Genomic DNA, 14227 nt, shown 5'->3' on the forward strand with positions numbered 1-14227 from the left:
ATTAAAATTTTGCTAAATGTAAAAGAATCACAGAGTCATAAACTACAGAAACAGGCCCACTGGTCACTCTGTCGTTTCAGATACCTCCTTGTATAAACCTAATCAACTAGCACTTGGCGAAAAGACTTGGGAATTCAAATGGTCATCTGATGCTTTTTAATGTTGTGAAAGTTCTTGCTTCCTTCACCACTCAGGCAGTATATTCTAGATTGCAAACACCTTCTGGGTGAAAAAAACTCTTCCTCAGATTCCCTCTAAACCTTTTACTTTTCACTTTAAACCTATGCCATCGTGGTCTTAAGACAGCTGTTTTGGCTGGAAAAGGTTCTTACTGCCCACCTGATCTATGTCTCTTAGAATTCTTAGATTCCAAGGAAAACAAACCCACCATTGTCCAACATCTCCTCACAAGAGAAATGCTCCAACATCCTGGTGAACTTCTTCTGCACCCTCTCCAGTGCAATCACATCCTTCCTATCATGTGGTGACTAGAATTGCACACACTTTTCTGGCTGTTGCCTATTAATAAAATTTTAACAAGTCCCCTCTGTTCTCATAACCTACGCTCTGGCTAATAAAGGAAAGGATTCCATATATCTTTACACCATCCAATCCACCTGTGCTGCCAAGATCCTTTTGTTCTTCAATTCTTCCAGGGATTCACTATTTAGGGCATATACCCAACACTTATTTGAAACGGCATCCCTCACCTCACCAGAATGCATCACATTATACTTATTCCATTCGACCTGCCTAACTTACCAGCTGAACATTATCATTCTGTAGCCTGACTACTTTTACCATCATCAACACCTAGTTTCATGTCACCTCATCCCTCATTTTCATTCCCCCCTACATTAATGTCAAAGCTGTTCATGTAAATAACAAACCACAACTTCATTCTAACAGGGCTGTCAATGAAATTGACTCCAATCAATCAAACTTATTTACAAACTGTTTTCTTTCATTTAAATTACTTTACTTTCTCCAATGTACTGAACTCCCATTCTCCTGGTGTGATTCTAACCTGTCTCGTCCTTCTATTCCTGAAGGCCTCGGCGTACCTCCTAAAGCACGGTTCCTAGAATTAGTCACAATAATTTAGCTGGTGTTTATTACAATTACTTTGCTCTTCCACCAAATGCCTCTATTTGTAAAGTCATGGCCACCAATGAACCTTCGGGCTTTATTTTAGCACTTTCACAGTATTATTCTTCCTAAAAAAAATATCATTTTGCTTTATCTTGTCTCTTCCCATTTTACCTACCAAAAAGATATTACTTCACATTTGTCAGTGTAATTTGTCACAGAATCTATCTGCACTTTTTAACATATTAATTCATGAGATGTAGGTTTATCTGCTAAGGTCAGTACTTACTGCTTATCCCAAAGATGATGGTGATGAGACTCCCCCAGAACTGTTGCATTTTGTGGTAATAGTGCCAGACCAAAACTTACAGCTTGTCTCCCTCACTGTTGATCACAATTTTTCCCCAGTTTTTATATATGGAAGAGCTATCCACTTTGCAGACAGATAAACACCAACATCAGTTCTTTTAACTGTTAATCATTTATCCATAACACCTAACCTCAGCTAGAAGGATCTTCAGCCAAGCAGAAAGCAGTCGATTCCGAAGATCTTCAGCCTTGCCATGACCACAAACTGCCAACCCATGGACTACAGTTCCCAGAGCCATTGCAAAGCCAGGAGTCTGAAAATCAAATAGAATTACATCCTTAATATTTCAGGTGCACAACATACATGGTTTGAATCAGATTTAAAGTAGAATGTGAAGCAGAACCATAAACTTAAGGAAAAGTTATTTCCTTCTCTGTGTTACACTTCCATAATTAATTCTGTTGTGATCTGCTCTCTAATTTGCTTGCATATGATTAACTAAAGATACACATAATCAAAATAGTTCAATGCAGATGTTTCAGATTTCTACACAATATCGTCAGTGATTTCTGTGTGTCTACTGCACGTAATAATGTGGTAAAATCAAGAGTCTTCCCACAGAGACTCTGAGCTATTAATCAAAATTCTTGATCTCTTCACATAACAGCTTCAGCCCATAATCACAGGACGGCACAATTAATTCCAATTGCTTCAATGATATCGTCACCTAAACAAAAACATTCATACTTCTGCTGAATTAACTCTGGGTGATTTAGATGATCCATTGGCCTGGTTTCGATGGGAATTTCCTGCAGGAGTTTTTCTGTTTTCATGTTTCGATTTTCTCCCCTGTATTTTTGTCTTTCGCAATAATTACACAGCTGTGGGTAGTAGTTGGGAAGGAATGTTTTTATTTTTGGAAATACTGAGAAAGAATTACTTGTGCAAGCTACACACATCAAAGTTGCTGGTGAACGCAGCAGGCCAGGCAGCATCTCTAGGAAGAGGTACAGTCGACGTTTCAGACCGAGACCCTTTGTCAGGACTAACTGAAGGAAGAGTTAGTAAAAGATTTGAAAGTGGGAGGGGGAGGGGGAGATCCAAAATGATAGGAGAAGACAGGAGGGGGAGGGATGGAGCCAAGAGCTGGACAGGTGATTGGCAAAGGGGATATGAGAGGATCATGGGACAGGAGGTCTGGGGAGAAAGTCAAGGTGGGGGGGGGGAAAGAACCCAGAGGATAGGCAAGGGGTAGAGTCAGAGGGACAGAGGGAGAAAAAGCACAGTAAGAGAGAGAATGTGTGTATAAAACTAAATAATGGATGGGGTACGAGGGGGAGGTGGGGCATTAGCGGAAGTTAGAGAAGTCAATGTTCATGCCATCAGGTTGGAAGGTACCCAGACGGAATATAAGGCGTTGTTCCTCCAACCTGAGTGTGCCTTCATCTTTACAGTAGAGGAGGCCATGGATAGACATGTCAGAATGGGAATGGGATGTGGAATTAAAATGTGTGGCCACTGCTTTCTCTGGCGGACAGAGCGTAGGTGTTCAGCAAAGCGGTCTCCCAGTCTGCGTCGGGTCTCGCCAGTATATGGAAGGCCACATCGGGAGCACTGGACGCAGTATATCACCCCAGCCGACTAACAGGTGAAGTGTCGCCTCACCTGGAAGGACTGTCTGGGGACCTGAATGGTGGTAAGGGAAGAAGTGTAAGGGTATGTGTAGCACCTGTTCCACTTACAAGGATAAGTGCCAGGAGGGAGATCAGTGGGGAGGGATGTGGGGGACGAATGGACAAGGGAGTTGCGTAGGGAGCGATCCCTGCGGAAAGCGGGGGGGGGGGGGGAGGGAAAGATGTGCTTAGTGGTGGGATCCCGTTGGAGGTGGCGGAAGTTACGGAGAATAGTATGTTGGACCCGGAGACTGATGGGATGGTAGGTGAGGACCAGGGGAACCCTATTCCTAGTGGGGTGGTGGGAGGATGGAGTGAGAGCAGATATGCGTGAAATGAGGGAGATGCATTTGACAGCAGATTTGATGGTGGAGGAAGGGAAGCCCCTTTCTTTAGAAAAAGGAGGACAAGCCTCATCCTGAGAGCAGATGCGGCGGAGACGGAGGAATTGCGAGAAGGGGATGGCATTTTTGCAAGAGACAGGGTGAGAAGAGGATCCAGATAGCTGTGAGAGTCAGTAGGCTTATAGTAGACATCAGTGGATAAGCTGACTCCAGAGATAGAGACAGAAAGATCTAGAAAGGGGAGGGAGGTGTCAGAAATGGACCAGGTAAACTTGAGGGCAGGGTGAAAGTTGGAGGCAAAGTTAATAAAGTCAACGAGCTCAGCATGCATGCAGGAAGCAGCGCCAATGCAGTCCTCAATGTAGCGAAGGAAAAGTGGGGGACAGATACCAGAATAGGCACGGAACATAGATTGTTCCACAAAGCCAACAAAAAGGCAGGCATAGCTAGGACCCATACAGGTGCCCATAGCTATACCTTTAGTTTGGAGGAAGTGGGAGGAGCCAAAGGAGAAATTATTAAGAGTAAGGACTAATTCCGCTAGACAGAGCAGAGTGGTGGTAGAGGGAAACTGATTAGGTCTGGAATCCAAAAAGAAGCGGAGAGCTGGGAGACCGCTTTGCTGAACACCTACACTCTGTCCGCAAGAGAAAGCAGGATCTCCCAGTGGCCACACATTTTAATTCCACATCCCATTCCCATTCTGACATGTCTATCCACGGCCTCCTCTACTGTAAAGATGAAGCCGCACTCAGGTTGGAGGAACAACACCTTATATTCCGTCTGGGTAGCCTCCAACCTGATGGCATGAACATTGACTTCTCTAACTTCCGCTAATGCCCCACCTCCCTCTCGTACTCCATCCGTTATTTATTTATATACACACATTCTTTCTCTCACTCTTTTTCTCCCTCTGACTATACCCCTTGCCCATCCTCTGGGTCCCCCCCCCCCCGCCCTTGTCTTTCTCCCCGGGCATCCTGTTCCATGATCCTCTCATATCCCCTTTGCCAATGACCTGTCCAGCTCTTGGCTCCATCCCTCCCCCTCCTGTCTTCTCTTATCATTTTGGATCTCCCCCTCCCACTTTCAAATCTCTTACTAGCTCTTCCTTCAGTTACTCCCGATGAAGGGTCTCGGCCTGAAACGTCGACTGTACCTCTTCCTAGAGATGCTGCCTGGCCTGCTGCGTTCACCAGCAACTTTGATGTGTGTTGCTTGAATTTCCAGTATCTGCAGAATTCCTGTTGTTTGTGCAAGCTAGCTGGTCACAACAATATGTTATCCAACAATTTGGAAGACCATGATATTGAAATCCGGTGTAATACTGTTTTCAGAAAGACCTTGAGCTCCAGACTAACATTGGTCTTATATAAATAATTCCACACATCTCAGCTCCACTTTAGAGAGCTTTTTTAAATTTTATGACATGAGAAAAAGAAACATTTGGAATGAAAGCTAAATTAACAGATATTCAACCAAGATTATCTGACCATACAAGTTGAAAACAAACATACCAGTTTTGTTTAAATCAATGGCTCACTTAAGTTCAAATATCAGCTTCTCTTAGAGTTCACATATTTATTGTATATAATTTCTTCCAAGAGCAAGAATTCTTAAGAAATTTATGAGAAACTAATGTGAGCTAAATTCACAAAGAAGCGAAAATCTGCAGATGCTGGAAATCCCAGGAACACACATAAAATACTGGAGGAACTCAGCAGGCCAGGCAGCATCTATGGAAAAGAGACTCTATGGAAAAAAGACTGAGACCCTTCATCAGGACTAGAATTCTCCAGGCACAATTTCCATGAAAGATTTCAATATTTGAAACAGATGTTTCCCTGAATAACTGATGCCAAGATTAAGGAAGGCATTTTTGTCAGTCCGTAAATCAAACAGGTCATCAATAACAGGCAATTCGAAGAACTTTTAGTGGGACTGGAGAAAATCGTATGGAAGAAATTCAAGGATATTGCTGAAAATTTTCTTGGCAACTACAGAGCACCAAACTACGTGCAGCTGTTTGACAACATGCTTCAAGCATACAAAACTATGAAGTGTAACATGTCACTAAAGATTTATTTTCTGCATTCCCTTTTAGACTTCTTCCCTGCAAATTTGCCACTGTCAAGCACGGTGAAAGGTTTCAAGTGAGACATTGTGGTCATGGAGTAACAGTATCAGGGCAACTACAATCCATCAATGCTGACTGATTATTGTTGGACAGCTAAGCAAGAAGCCTCAGACAATGAGTACAAACGAAATTCATCAACAAACATTTTTAGCTTAGTTGAACTATTGGAAAGTGTCAGCACCATTATACAATTAAATGCATTATATTCAATAAAAGTAAATGTTTTGTTTGTCCAAATCCCTATGTGATACAAGTAGTCCGAAATTATATTTGTGTACAGATACAAGTGGTCTATTATAAGCAAAAAAAATTCTAAGAAAGCAACACTTTCAAACAAATTTGCTCTCTAGTGTTATGTTTTACATTTATACATTCATGTTTGCCTGCCTAACAAGACTGTCACACAAGTGATACAAGTAAGGTAATTGCAGTGACGACAAAAAGGTGAGCATTATAATCAATGAATCAGTAACAACATCATTGATTTTGACCACAGGGGAAAAAAACTGGCCATTACCTATGCTTCTCTTATTATCCAGTGACTTCTGCTGAGTAATACCTGCATGCCTCGTCTATAGGAAATGGTCTATGTTCACCTTTAGAATAATGAACAGCTTTTCAAAACACTACATGGGTTAATGAAAAGTGGTTATTTAGGTGAATATCATACAGCTGTCAACATTTAAGGGATAATCCACTGAAAGACAATGTAAGAAAACATTGGATTTACGCAACTCCAATTACATTCTCAGTATATCTCAAAGCATTGCAAAACTTTATTAGATGAGATGAATCTGTTTATTTTGCTGCCATTAGCTGATGCAAGAATGCTGGACTTCTATTCTCCTAAAAAGAGTCAAGCCATCTTCTTATCTTCACATGAATGAGTCGACAAGTTCTCTGATTAATGCTTCATCCAAAAGATAACATCTGCTGCAAGAACAAACAGCGGCACTAAAGGCTGACTGTAGAATACAACAGGTATAAGTCTCAGAAGCAGGATTCTGATTCAGAAGAAAGAATGCTACCCCTGAGGTAAGGTGAAGAGAGAGTGACAGAGATAGAGAGAGAGTACACACACACTATATATAGATATATACACACACACACACACACACACACACATTATATAAAAGGCCTTTAGCATATCAGCCTTGCAGCACAAGATTTATTCTGTCACAGATATTAGCTGATTGGGTTGTACAGAAAATTAGTACACTTAGTGTGTGCAATTATTTTTCTGTAGTGGATCAAGAATTTATTTGATAATCTCTTCCTAGAGAAACCATGTTGGTAAAAATGTTGCTTTGAAGTTATAGAACAAGCAAATTTGAAAACAGTTAACAGGACAGGCAGGGTTACAACAACACTGTTAACTAGAACAACTGGGAACAACAAAGGAGCTGTTTCATCATGCCAGGAGTTGCCAATAAATAGCCATACCTTAGGATATTGGAACATCTCTTTCCACTGAACTTTGGGAAGGTAATTTTTAAATAGAAAAAAAAACTTTATCCCACATGTGATTTACAATTTATACCAATATCTGCTTGCAGTTTCAGGTCATGAATAAATCCCCATTCCCATTGACAAAAAGCAAAGTTCTACAAGTTTCAAGGCTACAGAAATTTTGAGAGAATCAGAAACATCTGTGGTAGAACTAGAAGAGAAGATACTCAAGTCAATTATGATTATCCACTGATAATGGAAACATATTATTTTTAAATTTATATTGTTATACAAAGATAAATTGTACTAATCAAACTAACTGAATCATATTCATTGGTGTTAAAAATAGCTGGTTATTTGCTTGAATTGTTACCTCACTAATCCTTTGTTGACTTTCCTAGTGTATTATCAGAATCAGATTTATTATCATTGATATATGATGAGCAAGATGTTATTTTATGCAGCAGTACAGTGCAAAAAGAGAAAAATCTATAAATTAAAAATTAAATCAATTGTGCAACAAAAACAAATAATGAGGCGGTGTTTATGTATTCATGGATTGTTCAGATATCTAATGTGGAGGGGGAGAAGCTGTTCCTAAATAGTTAAGTTTGGGTCTATGAGCTCCTGTACCTCCTTCCTGACGGTAGTACTGAGAAAAGGTCTCATTTCCCCCAACGGTCCAGATGGCGAGGGCCTTTAATGATGGATTAAAGATATCCTCCATGGTAGGTACAGCATTGCCTACGATGGAGCTGGCTAAGCCTACAACCTTCTGCAGCCTCTCGCAGAGTCTAAAACTCCCTATAATTCACTGCAGACTTCTCATCACCATGTCAGACTTTATCAACAACAGTGGTTTTTGTGGCAAATTTACAGAGGGCGTTTGAACTGTGCTTAGTCACACAGTCATGAGTATAGAGATGAAATCAGTGGGCTAGGCATGCATCATTAAGGTGCACTGGTATTGATAGTCAGCGAGGAGGCGATATTATTACCAATCCGCACTGACTGTGGTCTCCCAATAACTAAGCTGAGGATCGAGTTGCACAGGGAAGTGCAGGGGTCTAGGTTCTGAAGCTTTGGTATTAGAATTGAGGGAATGATGGCAGTGAACACTGAACTGTAATCAATAAGCAACAGCCTGACTTATGACTTGTGGTTATCTAGGTCCCACAAAGCAAAGTGGAAAGCCAGTGAGATTGCGTTGGCTGTGGATCCGTTCTGTTGGTTGGTGAAATGTAGTGGCTCCAGGTCCTTGCTCAGGCAGGAGTTCATTTTAGCAATGATGAATTTCTCAGAGCATTTCATTACGATAGAAGTGAATGCTACAGAAACAGAAGCACATTTGCCTGCTGACAGAACAATTTTGCGTCAAAGGGTGAATGATCATAGAGTTGGACATGTAGGACCATGAGTTGAGTCCCATGAACAGCATGGAATTAACATTCTCATTAGCAATTACCTTCACCATGAACTCAAGCTGTTACGTATCTGGAGCTGAATAAGTCAAACCAGTGGAAAAGAAAAATGTTGGATCAGAGATTATCAAATAGCAGCAAAAATCAGTTAAATAGTAATGTGAGAGAAACATCTCACCATGTGTACAGAGTTCAAATTCTATTAAAATGTATAAACAGAAAAACTTGAGATGTTGTTGCCAATCTGAACTGACTGGGGTCTGCAAGAGAAGAAATCAAGGATCCAATCGCACAAGCAGGTATTGAGGCCAAGGCCTTGAAGCTTACTGATTAGTTTTGAGGGGATGATGACATTGAATGCCGAGATGTAGTCAATAAAGAGCAGTTTAATGTATGCATCTCTGCTGTTCGTATGATCCAGGGTTGAGTGAAGAGCCAATGAGATGGCATCTGCTGTGGACCTATTGCGCCAGTAAGTACATTGAAGCAAATCCAAGTAGCCCCTCAGGCAGGAGTTGATGTGTTTTATCACCAATCTCTCAAAACACTTCATCACTGTGAATGTTAAGTGCTACTGGATGATAGATTCACTGAGTAATCAAATACACACAAAAAAATAGATAAGACCATAAGGCATAGGAGCAAAATCAAGCCATTTGGACCATCGAGTCTGCTTTGCCATTCAATCATGGCTGATCCTTTTTTCCCTTCCTCACCTCTCCCTTGCAATAGTAACTGCACTCACTTCTCTTCCTTCATACACTACAACATCTGGCACACTGCTATTGTCTTCCACAGTGAAGACCAATGCAAAATACTCATTTAGTTCATCTGCCATCTCCTTGTCTCCCATTATTATTTCTCCAGCCTCATTTTCCAGCAGTCCTATATCTCTCATCTCTCTTATTTTATTTTACATACTTGAAAAAGCTTTTACTATCCACTTTGATATTGTTTGCTAGCTTGCTTTCACATTTCATCTTTTTCCTTCTAATGATTCTTATAGTTGCTCTCTGGAGGTTTTTAAAAGTTTCCCAATCCTTTATCTTCCCACTATTTTTTGCTTTATTTTATGCCCTCTCTTTTGTTTTAACATAAGCTTTGACTTCCCTTGTCAGCCATGGTTGCACTACTTTGCCATTTGAGTATTCCTTTGTTTTTGGAACACATCTATCCTGACCTTCTTCATTTTTGCCAGAAACTCACACCATTGCTGCTCTGCTGACATCCCTGCCAGCAGCTCCTTCCAAATTGCTTTGGCCACTCCTCTCTTATACCACTATAATTTCCTTTACTCTACTGAAATACTGCCACGTCAGACTCTACTTTCTCCCTATCAAATTTCAAATTGAACTCAATCATATTGTGATCACTGGCTCTTAAGGTCTCTTTTACATTAAGCTCTCTAATCGCTTCCGGTTCATTAGCCAATCCCCTAGTAAGCTCAACAACAATCTGTTCTAAAAAACCATCTCATAGGCATTCAACAAACTCACTCTCTTGAGATCCATTTCCAACCTGATTTTCCCAATCGATGTGCATTTTAAAATGTCCCATGACTATCATAACATTGCCCCTTTGACACATCTTTTCTATTTCCTGTTGTAATCTGTGGTCGACCTCCCAGCCACTGTTGGGAGGCCTGTATATAACTGCCATCAAGCTCCTTTTACCCTTGCGGTTTCTTAACTCAACCCACAAGGATTCAACATCTTCCGATCCTATGTCACATCTTTCTAATGATTTGATGCTATTCTTTACCAGCAGACCCACGCTACCCCACCCCCTCTGCCTACCCTCCTGTCCCTCTGATACAATGTGTAACCTTGGACATTCAGCTCCCAACTACAGTCATCCTTCAGCCTAATTCAGTGATGGCCACAACATCATACCTGACAATCTGTAATAGTGCAATAAGATCATCCACCTTATTTCTTAAATTCTGTGCATTGATATATCATGCTTTGAGTGCTGTATTTGCTACCTTTTTTGATCTTGCATCCCCAATGCTGGCTGCAATTTTGTCCTATCATCTGCCTGTCCCTCCTGACAGTCTAAATAGATAAATTTAAGTCATTGACTCAGATGTTATCTAATTTGAACAATTTCAAATTTCAAGTCTAAGTTCAGTTTATTGTCATTCAACCATACACCTGTTTACTGCCAAACAAAACACTGTACCGCCAGACCAAGGTGCACAACACAGTATATATAACTCACACACAACATAAAGTAAAGTCACCATAAATAAGGTTCATTTACGAAACAAGTTAAAAGGTAAACAGTATAACGCTATTCGTGCTTCATACTGGGTGGGGGCAGTGGTTACAGTAATCTTACAGCCTGGGGTGGAGGAGGGGGGGGGAGAGAAGTTGCTTTCAATCCAAGCCATTCTTGTGCTAATGCTACAGTACCTCCTGCCTGATGGTGGGGGGCGGTGGGGTCAAGGACATTGTTGGACGGATGGGGCGGGAAATCACTGACAATGCTAAGAGCCCTGCGTTCACAGTGCTCCCAATAAATATCCCTGATGATCCTCTCAGCAGTCTTCACAATCCTTTGTAGGATTGATGTGATGGTTGTGGGTAGCCATCTCCCCAAAGATGTTCCAGTCTGTTTTCAAAACAGTTCCGCAATACAGAGGTTGCTCCATCTGGCCAGGTCTTCATCTCCCTTTGAACTGGTTTGACCCATTTAATCAGTGGGTGTTATGCAGGAAATTGCATAACAGATAAGTGGTCAGGGAATCAGAGGAGAGGCAGGAAGCAGGGATGTTGGTATAAACCAGGTTTTATGTGTTCTCACCTCTGGTAGTAAAGTCAACATTCTGATAGAATTTGGGCAGAACTGTTTTTAAGTTAGTACGCTTGAAGTCTCCAGCAACAATACAGAAACTATCGGGGTGTGTGGTTTGCAGGTTGCTGATGGCACCGTAGCTTTCCCTGCATTAGCACGGGTGAGGAGGGTGGTGGGGGTGTATACAGACACAGTCACTATAGCAGTGAACTCCCTCAGTAAATACTTCTCCATTAAGCACTCTACCAGAGGCAAACAGTGGGTTGTCACTACCAAGGCTTTCACACCCCAGTTCTTAGATACATACATCTCCAATGCAGGTCTTGCTAGAGATTGCGAGAATTCAAATGGATGGAAAAGAAATGAAACTCTCTAGCTGGTTGCCGCTTCAGGGGTGGTATCCTGGAGCCATGCTTCTGTCAGAATGAACACGCAGCTGTTCTTCATCTCACACTGATTCAGTCTCAGACACAGGTAATCTAGTTTATTTTCTAATGACAGAACGTTTGAAAGTAGAATTGACGGGAGATCTGGCTTGCAAAATTTCACCTTTAGTATCGCACGAAGACCAGCACACTTTCCGTGTTTGTTTACTTGCGCACTGCTTCCAATGATGTTTAACCTGGGTGGCTGTAACAGGCAATAACACGGTATGCAACAAGCCCATGCTGGGTGCTCATCTGCTATCCAACAACCTGCCAATGAGGTAGACTTGCAGTACTTGGTGTTCTTAATAGGAAGCAGTGTCATGTGATCTCAAAAAAGGCACAAAGTTTAAGTTTAGGAAAGAAGAGTTTGCCCTCTCTTATCTTTTAAGAACAGTAATATTGAAACTGCTTTGTTTACCAATGAAGGTGCAGAAGGAAACATGAAGAATTCCAGTTTTGACTTAATGCTTGAATAGGAGTTTGCAGACTTATGTGTGTGTGTCTTAACTTTGACTATATGAAGGCAGCTGATAAGTTACTAACCTGTTGGCTCTGTTCTGTCAAAGTCCGAAGCTTGTTCATGATCTCCTCAGCCTCATTTGGCTGTATGATGTCAGCTTTGAAAGCAGAAATACACACACATGCCACTGAATAAGCCAGAACCTGAAAAAAGATGATTTTTATGACCATCTCCTTGCACACTCATCTATCAATTTAAATTATTCATGCAGTGAAATCAGGAGGATAATTTTTTTTAATAGACATCTCCTATGATTTCACATTATCCACTAACAATTTTATTCAGAAACTAAAATTTTGTGTATTTGTGGACAGATGGAGAAGATCCTCTCCCTTACAGTACTAAATATAGATTAAAAATGCAAAACCTTACATATCAACATTGCAAGGACAAAGGATTAATACAGAAGTGAGAAGAAATAAAACATTACAGAAAATAAAATTTGGGAATTTTTCAGTGGAAACTTGACTTGCTGGAATAGACAGTTGGAGTAACGTGATAGTCAGGTTAAAGGCAATAAAACATCAGGCAAGATTGTGCTTGATCCCTCTTATTTCTGTTCTCAGCACTACTTGCACCCCTCCATCCTCCCAACATTAATCTACGACAAACCCAGTGCTTCACAAACCTCCTGCAGTTGATTCAGGAGCCAAAAAACATTCCAGACCCTGTAGACATAGCAGTCCAATGAAGTGGAGCTGCCTGCAAGTGATTACTAGACATCAGGTGGTGGATCCTAAAGCCCCATCCCAGAATCCATAATGGTCCTCATACTGAAGTTATAGAAGTGAAATGAAAATATGGAATAAAATTTAAAAAGAATATACCACATACTTGTATTTCCATTTCCTTCCCATGTCAAAGAATCCATTGATATTATTAAGCTAATGCTACAATTGCCAGCATATTCAATGTACTCAGAGGCCACTTACAAAACTATTTTCTGCTTAGAATGACTGAATTACTTGTCTGGATTAGGAACGGCAAGGTGGAACGTGTGCTGAAATTTAACAGGGCTGGGAGCAATTATTTGTGAACAGAGAAGGGTAGCAGACCAGAGACCTGAAGTTTAATCAAAGTAGGGAAAGTGGTTTAAAAAAAAAACAAAATTGGCTACAAGTCCAAGTTCAAAGAAATCATAATGGATGTCCATCAACTCTAGTTTCATTACTGTACTATACTTCAGGAAATACAGAATACAAGGGCTTTGGAAGGGATGCAAAAAGGATTGATGCAAAAGAATTCATGGTTGAGAGACTTCTGTTATGTAGATTGGATAACTTTTGTGTTGTTCTGAAATTAGAGGTGGTGGTAAAGAGAAAGGAAAAAGTGAGCTAAAATAATCTAGAGTAAGGACTGAGTGGAAACTGAGTAGAGAGAAACCATTTGTATTGGTAGATGGGCTAAGAAATAGTAGACTTAGAATGGCTGTGGTTGGCCAAGGAACCAAAAGTAACATAAGAATTTTTTTTAAATCAACAATTGATAAGGTTCAGGAATGCATTCACAGGGAAGTCGTTGGGGGATGGATTAAAATGGGATTTGGATTAGTAACTGAAGGGAGAATTTGCTAAGCTTTGGGAGGAAGGGCAGGAGATGACAGGATTGCTCTTACACAGAACTGTGTGGACTTGCAGTAACCACTCTGTTATTCTATGAGATGGTCATGTCAGGGCATTGGGTGCCTTAGGCCTTTAAAGCACCTTGCTGATCTGAAGAAAAACTTGAGTTTCATCATCATGTGTAAAATAAAGCTAATCTAATACACAGGGCCTCAGAGTTGGGCAGGACACACGAAATTCAGCCATCTCCTCCTATCAAATTAACTACCCACTAACCGCACAAAATTATGAAATTTTGACTCAGCAAAAATTGAAGCAATTCAAGGATAACTGAAGGACCACAATATTGCTTTGACCTGGCTCTCTTGCTCCTCTTTGTGACAGCTTGGTGTTGTTAGGACAATGATTGAAATGCTGGGAAGTTCAAATCCTCACTCATGAAGTGAGGGGGTCGTATGAAAAATAGGGTTAACCAAGTAACACATGTTAATAGGAAAA

At 40.9% G+C, this 14227-nt stretch overlaps 1 protein-coding gene across 6 annotated transcripts in view; it reads right to left on the reverse strand.

The window, feature by feature from the left end:
• focad (focadhesin) overlaps positions 1–14227 on the reverse strand; it is a 245615-nt gene that overhangs the window by 41014 nt on the left and 190374 nt on the right. For all 6 annotated transcript variants that reach the window (XM_072281789.1, XM_072281784.1, XM_072281787.1 and 3 more), the window contains 2 exons: positions 12191–12310; positions 1590–1712 (listed from right to left, as the gene is read on the reverse strand). In XM_072281789.1, the coding sequence (XP_072137890.1) occupies positions 1590–1712; positions 12191–12310 (243 nt within the window). The remainder of the gene's footprint in view (positions 1–1589; positions 1713–12190; positions 12311–14227) is intronic.

Source organism: Mobula birostris, chromosome 17, assembly GCF_030028105.1.
Source record: "Mobula birostris isolate sMobBir1 chromosome 17, sMobBir1.hap1, whole genome shotgun sequence".
In the NCBI taxonomy this organism is placed as follows: domain Eukaryota; kingdom Metazoa; phylum Chordata; class Chondrichthyes; order Myliobatiformes; family Myliobatidae; genus Mobula; species Mobula birostris.